Genomic DNA, 16,138 nt, shown 5'->3' on the forward strand with positions numbered 1-16,138 from the left:
TAAGAAGATAATTATTTTGTTGGTACATAAATCATTACCCAAGAATTATTATCCACTGCTTTCATTTTAGAAATCTAAATTGGAACTCATTTCAAAGATTTTTGTATTATATTACGATAATATAAATTGTAATCTTAAACTCCTTTTGCTTTTGAAACAACTACGGTAAGAGTAAGAGTAAGGTTTTAATGTACCCCAAGAAATCATAGCAGGATCAAAACTCTGTCCTCTGTTTGGTGAACCAACTCAATAAATGTTAGGAAGCACTAGCACTGTACAGTAATGTACATACACGTCCAAGTAGGATACATCCAACCCTGAATTTTTTTTGTGAAATTTGGTTTGCCCTATCTAAGACTTATTTGTATTTTTTATTTCAGACCAAACCATGGGTTGGATGTTAACCTCATTTCTTCACTGTGAAACAACAGGGGACGGGAAAATGACGAAAGAACCTGAAGAACTGAGGTTAAATAGTAGTCTTTAAATTAGGAGCTATTTCCATTCTTCCTTTCTGCTGTGCTGCCTCAACATATTGCTCTGCAAGTTTCTTTACTTTCTCGCCTTCTTTTATGATGAAATTTGCATTCTTTGCTTTTGAATGGTGTTTCATAACCTTCTCTGTAGTTTTACCTACAGCCCATCGGTACTGTTCAACTGTGATCACACCACTCTTGCACAGTGGCCTGATGTGCTCTTTAATGTAGGCTTCTACCTACAAAAATTCAGATAAAACAATAAGAAAAATGGAAGCCAGCATATTTGAATAATATAAGAAAAAAATATGGACCAAAGCAGTTTAATCTCCGAGGGCTTTGAAATAGGCTAATTGATGAATCACGGGGTCTCCCCATTCCATTGTATCCCCCCCCCCTCCTCCTAGTTGAGGGCTGGCCTTTCTTTATTTATGTTCCGTTTTCCCCGCTCTCTTGGGGCCCCCTGCATTTCTTCTTCGGTAATGAATTTTTCATTCATCCCCCCAAAAAAATTCTGTGAGGTCTATTACAGTGTTCAAACAAATATGCAAAACGACCAGTACTTAGGCAACTGTGACAAACAGAGACCAGTCTAGGTATCTTTTTACCTTCTTAGATATAGAATGGCTGAGGCCAGATTGCTTGTCATTGCATTCCAACTCCTTCCTTTGAAAATTTTGACTCGTTGAAGAAAGATTCGGAGAATTTTCCCCACCAAAAGAATCTTGATCTGCAACAAATCTGCCTGTGCAGCTATCTGTTACAACATTGGATGACCTAGCTACTATACTTGGTTTGCAACTCTCATTCTCTGGAAAAGCTATTTTCTCAGTTGAGGTCCCATCTCCAATCATTTTATCTGGCTTTCTTGATGCTATCTGTGGAAATCTTTTTTCCAGTGGTTCTTTGTCGGGGCCATATAATTCTTCACATTCCGCCAAAGAAGGCTCCTCATTTCCTTCATCTTGCAACGTTTCAGGAGGAAGACATGGTGCATTTTCCTTGACCTCCAAGGTTGAGATTCCGAAGCCTCCATTTTTTTCACATTTCAGAATACAAGAGGAGTCCATTGGGACCTCAACAGTCTGTAACCTCCCATTATCTTTAGAATCTTGATCATTTTTAGTCTTTTCGATATTAAGAGTAGAGAAGATCACCTTCATTTTCAAGTCACTTGGTTCTGGTTGTAATTTGGATGCCCTCAAAGCACCAGTACCAATATAATCTTCATCATCCAAATCGTACTCAAAATCTCCATATATATCCAATTCTGGATGAGAATCCATGTCAAACACACTCTCAGGTCCTCCTTCCTCTATGACCGTTTCTGTAGGGTCATTATCATCAAGGTTCTTTGTCACGCAACTTGGACTGTTTGGTGGGGAATCTGATATAAGCCCTGCCATTCTCAATGCATCTTCTACTGTGGGATCAGACAGAGTGTCTTCAAATGTAGGTTCTGTAGTTCCAGTAGTGTCTTCTGATGGAGGAGAAGATTTTGACTCTTCAACTCCACTATCCTTCTTGTTCTTTGCATGCTGTGATAGCACCTGAGAACATAGATTTACATACACTAGTTTGCTGTTTGACCTATCAGCAACCTCCCTTTCAATGTTAACAGCATCTGCAACAGCCAACTCTGTTGCAGCAGTTCTGCAGATGACAGGCAGATTTTCTTTCTTCAAAAAATGCTCTGTCAGACGATAAAGTTGTACCTGTATGACAAGTATTTGGTATGTGAGAAAAACAGTCACCCAAACAATACACTGGCGTCAACACAAAGTACCAATTGCTAAAAAGAAAAGGGGAAAAAGACAGCATAGGAAGACTCTGCCTCAAAGCAACTACTGAATGATTCTCACATGGTGTCAAAGATGATACTTCTGTAAGTGAGAAACTTAACCACATTTGAAATTAAAATGTGGCTATCAGAAAGCATGAATTCTAGGGCAGTGCCTTCCACAATTTCAAAAGTACTTGAGATCTAAAGTGAAAGAACAGGCCAATTATTTAAGGGGAACTGATCAGACTTGTCCTAGTGTGGAAGAGTAAGACAGTTACTTTAGCTATGGGCTATGGCATGAGGTACCACATACCTGCCTAACTGAAGTAGGGACCTTATTATGGCGACTCGGTGCCAATATTGGTCTCATATCCGATGGTAATTGAGCCTGCCAAATTAATCAAATGAAAAAAATATGTCAGTGAGGTGTTTCCAAGCTAAATAAACTGGATAGCTTTTTGTTTCAGCAAAAGAAATATATCGACGTACTAATAAAGGATAATTTCCTTTGAGCACTCCAATGTTCTCCTGTTTCCCTTGATTTTCATTCTTGTTTTCCCTAGCAGTCTTTCTTGCAAGAACTTCCAGTGCCCATTTCCTTTTATCTATCTTCACATCATTAGATTTACCAGCCATTTCCTTCTTAGATTGGGATTTTATTTTGGAACTACTTGATAAAGAAATGGAGTTTGCCCTGTTTGTGGAATCATATGGATTCACATTCCGACAAGTAGCTTCACCCTTTAAGCTTGGAGCACAACTCTTTTTCCCTTTATTATCGAAGGAAGGATTGCTCATCTCTGTTGAATCTTTACTTGTTGACTCTGTAGCAGACTGGACCATATGATTATCAATTGGTATAGAAACTTTTTCCACTATTTTGCATTCATCATTCTTTTTCTGGTCACCAACACCTGTAAGAACTGAGAGAGGCTTGATATCATCCTTCCGTGGGAAGACAGATGCATCAGCTAAATACAACCTGGAAAGAATGGGGTTTTCCATATCCATTTCAGACTCTTGCTCCATCCCTGAGCCCTTATTTAAAAGGTCAAGAACCAACTTCAGAGTCTCAACTTTCTCAGGCTTTGAAGTTCTCATGCACCGATGCTTCCAAAACTCAATTTCCCAATCTCTGTCCCATGCACGTCGTCGTCTTCCACTGGCTGTTCCATATATTTTCTTTGTTAAATTCTCACGTATCTTCCCTTTCGGGACTATTGACCTCTTCAACCTCACAATTGAAGGACTCGACTTTTGAACTGGTTCAGTTCTGGGTCCCGCTATTGCAGCCCTGAATGCAGACAGAAGCTTTGGATCAAAGATATTTTTACCAAGATCTTTTGAGGACTTGTTATGAACTGCTTCTCTAATTTCTTCCCGCAGTTTCTGAACTTGCACTGATGACTCCTTGTCTTCTGTGGCTCTTCGCATGATCTTCTTCACTCTCAATCCAGCAGCATTATCTTTATCTCTAGTGGATTTATCAGTAGCTTTTGGGCATTGATGCCCTTCAGAAGATTTCCGATCTGTCCCCCTAACTATGCTCATGATATCTGAAGTTTCAGTTTCCCTTTCTTGATCACCTAGCAACTTATCATTTTCCGAAATTGCTAGAAGTCTGGAGCTTTTTTGGAAATCTTTGAGAGCAGAATCTTGAACTTGGCACTTCTGGGTAGTCGGTCGAGGTTTTTCCTCGGGTAGGGCTTTCTTTGAAGAAAGCTTGGTAACCTTTTTAGCTCTAGCTTCTCCATCCTCGTTTTCAGTACAATTGTACTTTTCAACAGAATTCCTAGGAGAGACCAAGGAAAGGAGAGAGAAAAGTTAGAGACAGGAAAACAAACAGAGAAGTTAGAGAGGCAAAGAGAAATGTCAATGAAATTTCACCTTCTTGGGTGATGTTTTCTAGAATGGTCCATTCTGGTAAGCTTATCAGACTGGCCCAAATATCTAAAAAAGAGCGTACCCGGTGCACAAGGCTCTCACCATTGTGGGTTTGGGGAGGGTCGTAATGTATGCAGCATTACCCCTGCTTCGCAGAGAGGTTGTTTCCCGACTCAAATTTGCGACCACTAGGTCGCAAATGGAGCAACCTTACCGTTGCGTCAAGGTCCGCCCTCCAACTGGAATATCCATCGGCACTCAAATTTTATGGAGGTGTTGTCTACACCATCATCTATTAGCCTAGTAAGTTTCAGCCCAATCCAATTTTCTCATATGGAGATACAAAGCTTTGAAAACTGGTTGAAATTTCAACTATAGCAATGGGTTTTGACAACTGAAAATACAAATGTAAAAGCTCAATACATATTGGGCCAGATGTTTCTAAGCAACTGCTTACATGGAGATCATGGACTTTCTCTTTACACCCGCAAGTCCAACAACATCCGCATTAGCATGACGGTCCATCCTGCCAACTGAAGAGAATGCAACAATGAGGCTTATGAGACACAGTATGATAACAGAATGAACATGGTAAGTACTTTAAAATGACCCTCAACAGTGCAGGTTTGTTCAACCAGTTCAGGCCTGTGGACTGACCCAAGTCAGCCCTATAACCCTGTTACCCTCACAACTGAAAGATGTACTTTTAACCTAGTTCAATGGTTTCAGTGCCAGGTTGATATGTTTGACTGTTAAAACTGCCAGTTCAATCATCCGGTGAGACATAACTCAAAACTGTTTTGTGGCCCTGATCACAATCAGGCAGTTCAATTGATCACTCTTGTTTGACTTTCAAAACTGTTAGAACAAATCTACAATAGAATCTTCATGTAAATGCTTCACAATAGAAATTAGAACGAACAATTCAGGCTATAAAAAGAAAATGTTCCATACTAATGGATTCGGGTCCATAACCATGGGTTCCAATGTATGAGATCTTGTAGCACTTACCAATGAAGCCCTATCAATTAATATTACACAGAAGAAATCAATTCTAGACACTAATACAATTAGATCCGCTCTTCATAGACAAACTTGGGATTTGCGATCCCAGCTAAGATCAGTTCAGGATCATGGGATCCTTTTCCCGGAACGAGATTGGTTTCTAGGATCACTTCTGGCTTTAGGCCTTTTACTAGTTAATCCCGGTAAAGCACCCAGACGGTGTATTTTTTTGAAACGAGGTCCTCGGTAACAAGACATAAAGACTCCTCTCTTTTTTTTTTTCTTTTTTTATTGTTATTGAAATTTCATTTTAGAATAACCCTAAATTAAGTTAAGAATGAACTAAACCATGGTGAACAGTTCAAGTGCCAGTTCAATGGTAAGACTGGTCCTGATAAATATCAGATCAGATATAAGATTGTGTAGTGACTCTGGTCCCAATCACTTAGATAATCAAACCAGTCTGGTCCAGGTTTTAAAACTATTTGAACAAATTATTACCCAAAACTTTATGTAACACCTCACACCAACAGACATAATCATGCATCTGCAGTAAAAGAATGGCATGAAAGAGAGAAGCAGATGCCATTCAACAAACCTTACCTGATGAAGAAGGTTCTGCTGAATTGTACTGCTGCATATTTCTGGCAACTTGATTTTCTGTTGCATCATCAATCTCGCTCTCAACTAGAAGATTGTGATAAGCAGAACATGTCAAACATATATAAGGTTTAAGGGTGCATCTTGTTGTGGCCAAAGTGGTGAACTGAGAAGTTGTAACCTTCTTTGGAATGCCCCTTGTCTTATTCCCCAAAATTCTTTAAGTCAGGGGTAAAAAAGGGTTTTCAAAACAATTATGTCATTCTCAAGAGCTGTCATTGCCTTGCACGTTTTTTGAGTATACATGTGAAATGACAGGTTTTACCCTCATTGAAAGAAGAAGTGTGTTATACTAAAAGGGCAAAAAAAATAAGGTTAAAACTTCTTTTTTCACCAACTTCGGTTACAACAACATTTTCCTACAGTTTAAACTTACCCATTATATACAAATCATTCAATTTGAAAATAAAATAAAAAATTTCAAAATTGTGTTGCTACCTGACAAAGATCTGACAGATGGGTCAAGATGAAGAACAACACTGGATTCACTTTCAGATGGAGCACTCGCAATGCAGGGTTGAATGGAAGGTTTGAAAGGAACAATACATCCATCAGAACCATTTGGCTCAAAAATTGCTTTATCATAACTTTTTGTCACCAATGCGCTATGAGTCAAGGATGTATCCTGTGATGAGGACAATCCTAATGATAATTCCTGTGCCCCAATGTTTGGTTTTGTTTTAGTGGTTTCCTTCAATTGTGTTTCCATCATGGAGCTAGTGGCATTGGAATTGGATAGAAATGTCTCTTTCTCTGGGTCCATGACAACTTCTGTTACTGCAAAAAGATTGTCACTTGATTCTTGAGTCCACTGCACTCTTTCAACCAATGAGACAACGACAGCAGTCTCCCCCGCATCAGCAACAGATACTGACACTTTTCCTGAAAAACCAACATCAATTGAAGATTCATGACCAGAAGTTTCAGGACCAAATTGGTTCCCTTGTCTTTGTGCTGAAATCCAATCAGACTCTGGTGGCACTTCATCAGTTATACACCTATTACAAGAGTACAAATAAGATAATTAAATTGGCCATATTCTTTCTGGACCACTCAAAATAATTCCATATTAGCTGACAAGAAATCTCAAATCTCCATTCAATCTTTTTACTTAATTTCAAAAGCAACAGTTGAACGGTACATTAGAAAGTAGCAAGGAAAACAGAAAAATTTGCAACTTAATGCAAACTCTGAAAGATCAGACAAAGTTCTGATTACCTTGGACACAACCACGAATTATTTGTTGAACTTTCAGGAACAAATCCTACACAATAAGCATGATACCTGTCTCCACACAAGTTAAGGCCCATCAGTAGAGCACCAAAGTGATAAATGAATAGCACTAATTGCTGTGGACAAACAAAATATATGCAAAATAGGAGCGGATATCTATATATATATATATAGAAATACCCAAATCAGCACAATATAGAACAGATGGCTTCATTTCTCAACCTCTGACTTTATGGAATTTGTTTTTTTTTTTTTTGTGCAATTCAGAACCACTTAAATGCAATTGTACAACTGGCTGTATTGGAGAGGCGGGTGTTAGTAAATGAAAAGATTGCAATACTCAGCAAAGTTTATTTGCAAGAATCACCACCAGTTGTAAATAACTGGTTTAGTGGTATTGTCAATCTATAAAAAATATATCTGAAACAATACATTGAAAGAACAATGCTTACCATAAATCACATGAATCACAAGCAATTGATGTATCAAGATTCAAATTTTCTTCAACGGCTACCAGTCCATTTCGTATCTTGCAGCCATCCCCATCCAGACAGATTACTGCCTAGAAAGTGATAAACCACATATGGATTAGATAGCAGTAAAATCTATTGACGGACAAAATGGAAACAGGAAGTATAACTTTTGAAAGACAATAGAGGACAATTACATTTTCATCAATGTAATATGATGGAAAAGAAAGAGTGTTGCAATTTCCTTGAATGCACCAATCATCATCTCTGCATACATAAACAATACCACAGAGTATTAGTAACAAAACTGGGTAGTAGGAAATAGAAAATATTAGCAGTGAAATCAGATAGAGGTTATTCTCCCTCAGTGAAACCTTACCCCAGTTACTTGGGTTCAGCTACATGCCTATATCTTCTACTCTATTAAGGCCATAGGTTTTTTTTTTTTTTTTTTTAAATCATCAGCACTCGTGTCTTTCCTTGCCACTTCAATCCAAGTCCCCATGATCTTTTAACAATTAACAGTACCAAGTTATACCATAGAAATTCCCGTTGATCTTCATTTCACATGCCTGAACCATCTCATTCGAGTTTCCCTCATCTTGTCATCTATTGATGCAATTCTACGTTTCCTGTTATGAATTTATCTCTGATAATATCCTTCTTGGTCTTGCTAGTCATCCATCTCAACCAGCAACTAGTATAGTTATGCATGCAGCAAGCCAGCAACTATGAGGGATGTGCAACCTTATCTTGCATGGCTACAAATCAAGAGTCGTTTAACCTCATGGAATGCTTTGTCTGTTTGACTCTGTATGCTATGTCTGGCTTCAACTTCCAGTCTTAGTACACTACAAATGATTCCCTCAGACCTTCATCAGATAAATCATGAAACCCTATGACATCACTAATCGGGTATGATGTACTTAAAGTAGAGCTTCAGTCAAAGGTAAACTCCAGTTTTCTAAATCCGGTGAACATCAACTACATTAGTTTTGGGGCCATCAATATCCTCAATCCAAACTATTTTTATATCTCAATGGCACCACTTCCTTTTTCAACACCAACAATGCCTTAGAAAGAGAAACAAGAAGATGAGTGAAGCAGAAAAAATAAGGCTTTTGATCTTATAAAGAAAAAAAGGCCGTACCCAGTGCACAAGGTTCCTGTGTTTAGCAGGGTCTGGGGAAGGTCAAATGTACGCAGCCTTACCCCTGTTTCCAGAGAGGCTGTTTCTAGGACTTGAACCCGTGACCAAGCGTTCAGCAAGTGAGCACTTGACCATCGCGCCAAGCACAACCTTATATTAAGTTTATTAAAAAAATATTATAATTCTGTTTCATGTCAAATGGGAACGATTGAATACTGGTATAATTCTAAAGAGTCAAAGTTTCTCTATGTCCACTTGCACCAACGTTATAGTGGTGTATTCCGACATATTGTTGGACAAAAGGTTTCTGAAGAACTGACACCAAGGGATATGTATAGAAATGAATTACTACCTGGGAAATGAGTCCTCATCAGCTTTTCGGCTTCCAATTGTATCATAAACCTGAGGTTATCAAATGAAAGCCATAGCATGTGTTAGCCATGAAGTAGAATAAACCTGAAATCATTGCTTCAAGAGAACTTCAAGAAAGGAGACAAAAACAATTTTTGCAAGATTACATGGAACAGAGATCAATGGCAGCATATAAGGTTTACAAACAAGTTGCAAAATGCATAAACAACCGCAGCAAGAACAGAGATTATGACAAAAACAATAGTAATATGCTCATAATAACAAGAAAAAGAAAATGAGATACATTTCCTCAATTTTGCAAGGCCAAAGGTCTAGTATAGATGGTGACACTCACTGGGATGCATGTGATTAGTTGAAATTCCCTCTGGCAAAGTGGACAGATATTTGTAACGGTAGCCCAATTGTCAATGCATGCAAAACAGAACCTGAAATTCATGTGCAGAAATTGCATCATCCGGCCGGCTTGTACTTTCAAAGAAAATATAAACAGGTATGTATTTATATTTGTGGTTAGTTTAACCCCACTCCAGATAATAAATTAATAGAAATAATAATAAACTTTCCATTGTAAACTCCAACATCATATAGTTTACAGAAACAAATGTTAAAAATTGAATGTTTAACAAGTGTAGAGAAACTTGGTGAGGAACATGCATTAAATACTCAAAAAAAAGTGTGCAAGGAAATGATGACTTCTTAAATGATTCAGACAATCACTGTGTATGGAGCAACTACAAAATATGAACTAATATTGCAGATAGCTGAGCAATCTGCCCAAAGAGCATGGTTCAGCAGCAGCAGCAGCTGTTGATGAAGCTATGCTTCATCAATGAGTAACCATTATTGTTACAGGTGAATCAGCTTGTATCTACAATCTACGTAAGGTTTCATATCACAGAGATGCAAGAAACAAAAGGGTTCTGAAGCAAATAATGCAGATCAAACTTCTCTACGTTGCAATAATTCTGTTTGAGGTGAAATATCAAGAACATGTCCGCCAAGACAAACAAATATCTGCATCCTGCTCTATCCATCTATGTTCCTTTGGAATTTTTCACATCTGCAGTGTCAACAGGTGACATACTCGATGGAGAACCCAGCTGGAGGAAAGAGAAGGTCAAAAAAGACTGTTATCCAGAATTTTACAGTTCTTCTTGAGATGGAATTGGGCCTAAAACGGTCATTGAGATGGAGCCATATGAGGTGGCTAGATCACCTAAATAGGCTTATTTTAATGGAAATAAGCTTTGGGTTGGATTATGTATGTGTTGGACCTTTGATCCCATGTGTTTTCTTTGTAATGGGCCACTTTAATGAGCCTATAATATGTGGGTAGAGACTAGACATACAAGATTACTTAGTTAAATGTATTTATTTCTTTATTTTTATTGTTATTAAGTGTTTTAGTTAGGCTGGATTAGGACTGTACAAGTCCAGCCCTGTTTTGAGTTTGTTTCCTTTATTATTTCACTTTCCTAGTCAATTTAGGTTACCTTATTAGTTAAGAATTGGGTTAGACCTTTCCTTTTTAGTGTCGGTTTTAGTATTCTATGTAAGTTTGTAAGGGAGACCAGCACTGTACACGAATTTAGTAAAGAAATTGCAGCTTTTGCTTGCCTCTCATGTTTGAAGATCTCTTGTGTTTGATCAAGGAACCCCTTGTGTGCGATCAAGGTAGGTTGGTGTTTGATCCAATTGAACCACCTTGCGTTGTGAAGCCCGGGTGTTATTTTTTGTTGTCCTTATTATTCCATCATCTTCTTCATCCATTAACAATTAAGTATTCTTCTATTTTCCTACAACTAGAATCCTTTCTTCTAGAAAATCATTTACATGTTTTTGAGATTAAGCAAACCAGTCTTTGGATTTGGCTGAAATTTGGATTCAATCTTAAGAACTCAATGTAAATCTCACTCAATTATGACCAGCCAATTGTCTGCTGGAGTGAAATCTCTATTTTGCCCTTTACCTTGTTAAACCCTGTTTTACATCTGAATTCTGATTTCATGAACCTATTTAGCTACTGATTATAGGTTAATTTCATATCTGAAATCAGTAACCTATCTTCACCTCCAAACCCTAATTCCATTAGCTATTTTACTGTTTTACACCAAGTCATATTGCTACTGGGACTTAACCATTTCTGCTGAGCTGGCCATCCAATTGATTTCAGAATTTCAGCAACTGTTCCTTCAATTGTTTGTTGAACTTGATTGGAGTTTGGGATCATTCTAGCCATCTGATTTCATGCTATGTGATTGCTCTCTAATGTGAGCTTTTATTCTCTGAGAAAATATCCTATTTTGGTACTGTTTTGATCATTCAATTACAGCTCTACATTACCATACTTTGGCCTTGAAGTACTTATCAGGCCCAACACATTCCTATGGGCTTTGTGAACAGTCCAGCCACCCACAGGAATCAAGCAACTACGAAAGAAGATACCCAAATTATGCAAATTATCTGAGATCATTATGGGCCTAACTTGTCACTACTTTCCTCTATTTGGCTATCTAAATATCTTTTCTTAGGTGTCTTAGATTTGCTTGTACTGTAGAAGTTCAAATTTGGTTAGAAATTATTTTCACTTCATCTTGTTTGAGGAAGCACAGATAATCTGCAGAAATAGGGGCAACGGGAGGAGGAAAGCTTTGGTACATGGTACAAGGAAGGCAAAAAACAAGTTATACAAAAGATATCTTATCTTCATGATTCAACACCTAAAAAATTAAGCAAGGAAAGCAGTCTATCTTGCTAAAAAAATCAGCCACTGCCTAAGTAACCAAAATTTTTGCTTCTTAAGCTAATCCACTATGCTACCTTTGAATGTTTTAAGTCCAGGCATTAGCTGTAAAGCCCAACACCATTTGTGGAGTAAAGTTAATAGTACTTGTTATGTGAAACCAATAGGCCAGATTTTGCTGGAATTGTGTTCACTTTTTGTCAATAAACTATAGGGAACCAGAAACAAACTTAGATGGGCAAAAAAGAGCGTCCTAGTGCATGAGGCTCCCACTACTGCAGGGCCTGGGAGGAGCAAATGTATGCAGCCTTATTCCCTGCATCGCAGGAGAGGCTGTTTCCAAGTTTTGAACCCACAGATTTAGATGAACATAGCTTGTGTATATATATATATATATGTACACAACCATTAATTCCAGTAATTTTATCCTTGCATTAGATTCATTGTTGCCCAGAGGGAGATAGACAGTGGACTGGTAACAACATTGAAATGGCATATAATCTCAAAAATGGCTAAAATTTTACAAAATCTAAAAATGAGAATAATTCAAAGATATACCAATGCTGGCAGCAGTCAAGAACTCCTCTGTCAATAATGATATCCATGCAAATCCCACATCTTTCATTCTCAAAAGCAGCACCATCCTGCACATACACACAATAGATTACTCTTAACAGATAATTTTCACACCCACACAACGTGAATTGTAGATAAGTTCACTGTCAAACAAACAATAGCAAAGACCTTCAAGCTTCCTTATCTGCTTGTATTTAACTAAGAGTTGCAGCAAAGGGAATAAGATAGGCTATGTGGAAACCTTGCTTAAAAGAAAAGGCAGCGATTATAACCTGCTAACTAAAGAATTGCTAAGATATACCAAATATCCCGCATTTATGGCAACATAAGAGTTTGTCTTTCAAACAGCTCAGCTGGGCAAGTGAGGGTTTTTTTTTTTTTCTTTCTCTTTTCGATGAATAAGCAAGTGATATTTTTAATTAGAAAAATTTTCAAACTAAGAAACTCCAATAACAAAAAAAATGTTCAACAACCGATTACTTGCCAATTATAACTGTCATAGGATCCCTGGACCTGGACAAAAGAAATTCCCCCAAAAAAATCCCCAAACCATTTCTTGGTTTCTTCAATGTATATTTAATGGAGCCTCAACGTCAAAGTAAAAGTATTTCATGGAAGTTTAGATATCCAATCACAAAGAACATTCATGATTCAACCCATCATAGGTGCCAGCAGTAAGAGTGGAATGAACATATTAAAAACTGAATCACATAGCAGTTAACGTTTGTAACTTACAACATCATCCCCAACTTCAAAATTAGCTTCTTCCAGTAGCCCATTGGTTTCAACTTCCAGTTCCACCATTTTGTCAGAAGAATAATATGCATTCAAAGTAAAATCTACACAGATCCTGCGTGAGATAACCAACTAAGACCTTCAGTTACTATGTAAAGACCTTATAAAGTGTTCTGATGAAAATTTTACGAGAAAGAGAAGCACCTATTACATGGGGACGCAGAGATCAGCCACTTTGAGGAAATTTCAATACAAATTCATCTAGATCCGCTTCTGGACCAAAACAAATGTCAGAAGACAAAAATAAACATAATTTGGAGAGGAGGATTGGTTTACATAAGACTAAGTAAGTGGAAACCAGAGAATTTACCCTATATGCCGTATGCCCACACCTAAACATTAAAAAAGAACAAGAATCATGGCCCTGACACCTTCCTGTAAGCTAAAATGGTCTAGGGTTTGCAGGAATGGACATTTTGTCCATATTTCTAAAGGGTTTTACACATTGATCACATCTGAAATTGCGTGGGGAATATAACTATTATCAACGAATAATAATAACGTAACAAAAGGGAATTGGCAATTGGGAAGGACAGAGAGTGAGATTGGAGTGGGGGGGTGGGGGGTGGGAGAGAGACTGCAGTACCTGAAAGGCTGAAACTAACAGAAAACCACCATTTCCAATACCTCTTCCTTAATTCTTCTTCTGGTTCTTCCTTAATTCTTCTCCCGGCGAACCAAAGCAAGAAAGGGAAATATTCGGGTTCGCGGGTTTCCTGAGACAATATCCGTAACTGCTGACTGGCAACTAGCTGGCAGTAGCAGAGAGTGGTGGGTGGGGCGAGAGGTTTGAGTCAGCAATTGGATGTTGACGTCGACTGTTTGTCTTTGCCACGTAGGCCCACGTAGGTTTAAAGCATAAGGGCCTCTAATTTTTAGGACGCAAAGTTTCTTTTAATTAGGGGTGAAACAGGACTGGGTTGGGGCGGGTATTTTAAAACCTTAGCTCAACCCAAGCCCAACCCGGCCTTAGGTCGGGCTGAGATATCTCAACCTAGACCCAAGCCTGCCGGGCTCTGCCCAGCCCAATCCAACCCTGATTGACTCCGATCGGGGCAAGTTGGGCTGGGTTGGCCCTGATTGACCCTAATTTTTGTCAATGATTGGGTTTTTTACCTTGATTTTTTGTCTTGGGCGATTGGGTATTGGTTTATTTCATACTCAATTGACTATTATACTATTATTTGATTTTTCTTTGGATTAAAAAACTTAACACAATCTTAAAATTATAAATATTTTCGTTCAATAGATAATAGTTTTTTTTGTTTGTTTTTTATTTTTTTTATTTTTATATAAACCAGTAGATAATTAGATACTAAACAAAAATTGTAAAATGTAAACAATAAATTATAAAGCATAACTTGACAAATGGCAAGGTCGGACCGATCTTTGCCTGAAGCCTCAATCCTGGCCCAACCCGATCCTGACCCAAGGCTTGAAAATTTCAACCCTAACTCGCCCTCAGATTGAAAAATCCAACCCAACCCAAACTTACGCCCCTACTCTTAATCTATTTCCAAGAGAGATTCTTTTCATCGACAAGACCAACGATTCGACAAGAGAAGGATGTTTCTTCAATAATAAGGTAAAAGTCGATTCCAATTTGGACTAACACAATCCCAAAAACTCGAGAATCGGTCCCTCAAGTCTGAAAACCCAGAAATCTAATCCCAAAAACCCTATAATCGACCACTTTGAAACATACAGAATTGGGACCGCTCGTGGTTGATTTAACCGATCAAAATTTTGAAATAGTGATCTACCATGGTGGCTATTTGACTACAGTGAACTCACCCTTTCACATGCTCTCTCTTCTCCTCCCTCATTTAATGACATAAACCTTATATATACAAGAATCAACATCTATTGACCTTGTTTCTTCCTCTACGTGTGTATAATGCTAATAGAAAAAAGCATTGAACAATGTATCAACGTTCACCCCATAATCCCCCTTTTGATTAAGTACGAAAGTTGATCCAATGACTCTTACCCTTAATCCATCTCCCATCTGTTTAAGTACAAGAGTCGATCCAAACACTCCCTCGGATACCTTGGTCATAGGTAATAATATCGGTTGTTATATTGGTCATCGTCAATACCAATACCATATGCATCGAGCTGTATCTACTCGTATCGGGTGCAAATTCAAAAAAATAATTTTTTTGCCAATAATTACAATTCATATTGATATCGTATGGTATCAATATCAAGACATCAAGTATTACTGACACCGATACATATCAATCAATACACCAATACGATATTGACACTTAGATTCTCATAGGCAGTATTCGGGAATGTATCTAAGACAATTTGACAATTTGTATGAGATTAGGATTTTGAATTTCGCTAATTTTTTTGGTCCATAATTTCGCTTATTACGTAATTAGGAAATTGAGACATTGAATCATTTACTATTTTTATGCCCTTTTTAAAATTTTGTATGATTTTCCTATTTGCTTGTTATTTTTTATAGGCCCCACACGAGGGGGCCAAATCAGGACCCACTAGGTGCCAGTAATGGGGTCCATTAAAATGAATGTCCTTACTAATTATCAATTAAGTAGTTGTCTCTTGCGTCAAATCCAATTTATGTACAAAAGTTTAGGGACGGGCATTGCTGTCACGCTGCGTGGTGTTTTTCATTTCACGTGAGGTGAACTGGTTATTTCACCCTTCCTGTGTTGAGCGCAAGCTCCACGTAGTCTGGCAATCTTCTTTTTCCCAAAAATATATGTTCGTTATTCATAGATACATGGATGCAATATTAAGGATTGATGTTTTGTATATTCATCAGTCTCTGTTTTGTTAAATTTGACAAGATTTTCAGATTATCACCATGGTGATGCCAATCCAAGCCAGATGCTCGGTGCTGCGGTGGTGATGCATGGTGGCGACCAGATGTTAGGTGCTGATGCCCTTCATGCTGTTGCATTGGTGATGGGGATGGCTAAATCCTGCGAGGCAGAGATCAAGGCCAGGAAGACGCTC

General features: G+C 38.0%; 2 protein-coding genes and 1 long non-coding RNA gene across 7 annotated transcripts in view; all 3 read right to left on the reverse strand.

Annotated features, from left to right (window-relative positions):
* LOC122666129 (probable inactive ATP-dependent zinc metalloprotease FTSHI 1, chloroplastic) overlaps window positions 1–6,661 on the reverse strand; it is a 29,499-nt gene extending 22,838 nt beyond the window's left edge. The window contains exon 1 of the mRNA XM_043862253.1: window positions 6,650–6,661. The gene's annotated coding sequence lies outside the window, so the exon portion shown is untranslated. The remainder of the gene's footprint in view (window positions 1–6,649) is intronic.
* Window positions 181–13,799, reverse strand: LOC122666127 (uncharacterized protein At4g10930). 5 transcript variants are annotated; one of them, XM_043862248.1, is made up of 15 exons: window positions 13,734–13,799; window positions 13,088–13,291; window positions 12,335–12,420; window positions 9,368–9,458; window positions 9,014–9,063; window positions 7,709–7,778; window positions 7,494–7,603; window positions 7,027–7,092; window positions 6,247–6,806; window positions 5,752–5,835; window positions 4,601–4,676; window positions 2,749–4,051; window positions 2,573–2,647; window positions 1,085–2,191; window positions 181–715 (listed from the first exon to the last, which is right to left on the reverse strand). In XM_043862248.1, exons 2-15 carry the CDS (start codon window positions 13,154–13,156, stop codon window positions 470–472), a joined length of 3,993 nt encoding a protein of 1,330 aa, XP_043718183.1. In that variant the 5' UTR covers window positions 13,157–13,291; window positions 13,734–13,799; the 3' UTR covers window positions 181–469. The 5 variants fall into 5 exon arrangements, with proteins under 5 accessions (XP_043718183.1, XP_043718184.1, XP_043718185.1 ...); XM_043862249.1 differs by having other exon boundaries at window positions 13,088–13,202; window positions 13,734–13,797; XM_043862250.1 differs by lacking the exon at window positions 13,734–13,799 and adding an exon at window positions 13,292–13,356 and having other exon boundaries at window positions 13,088–13,202.
* On the reverse strand, window positions 8,571–9,006 carry LOC122666144. The gene is made up of 2 exons (XR_006333499.1): window positions 8,812–9,006; window positions 8,571–8,637 (listed from the first exon to the last, which is right to left on the reverse strand). It is a non-coding gene; the product is annotated as an uncharacterized LOC122666144 (long non-coding RNA).
* Window positions 13,800–16,138: the final 2,339 nt, after the last annotated feature.

This window comes from Telopea speciosissima, chromosome 6 (genome assembly GCF_018873765.1).
Source record: "Telopea speciosissima isolate NSW1024214 ecotype Mountain lineage chromosome 6, Tspe_v1, whole genome shotgun sequence".
NCBI lineage: Eukaryota > Viridiplantae > Streptophyta > Magnoliopsida > Proteales > Proteaceae > Telopea > Telopea speciosissima.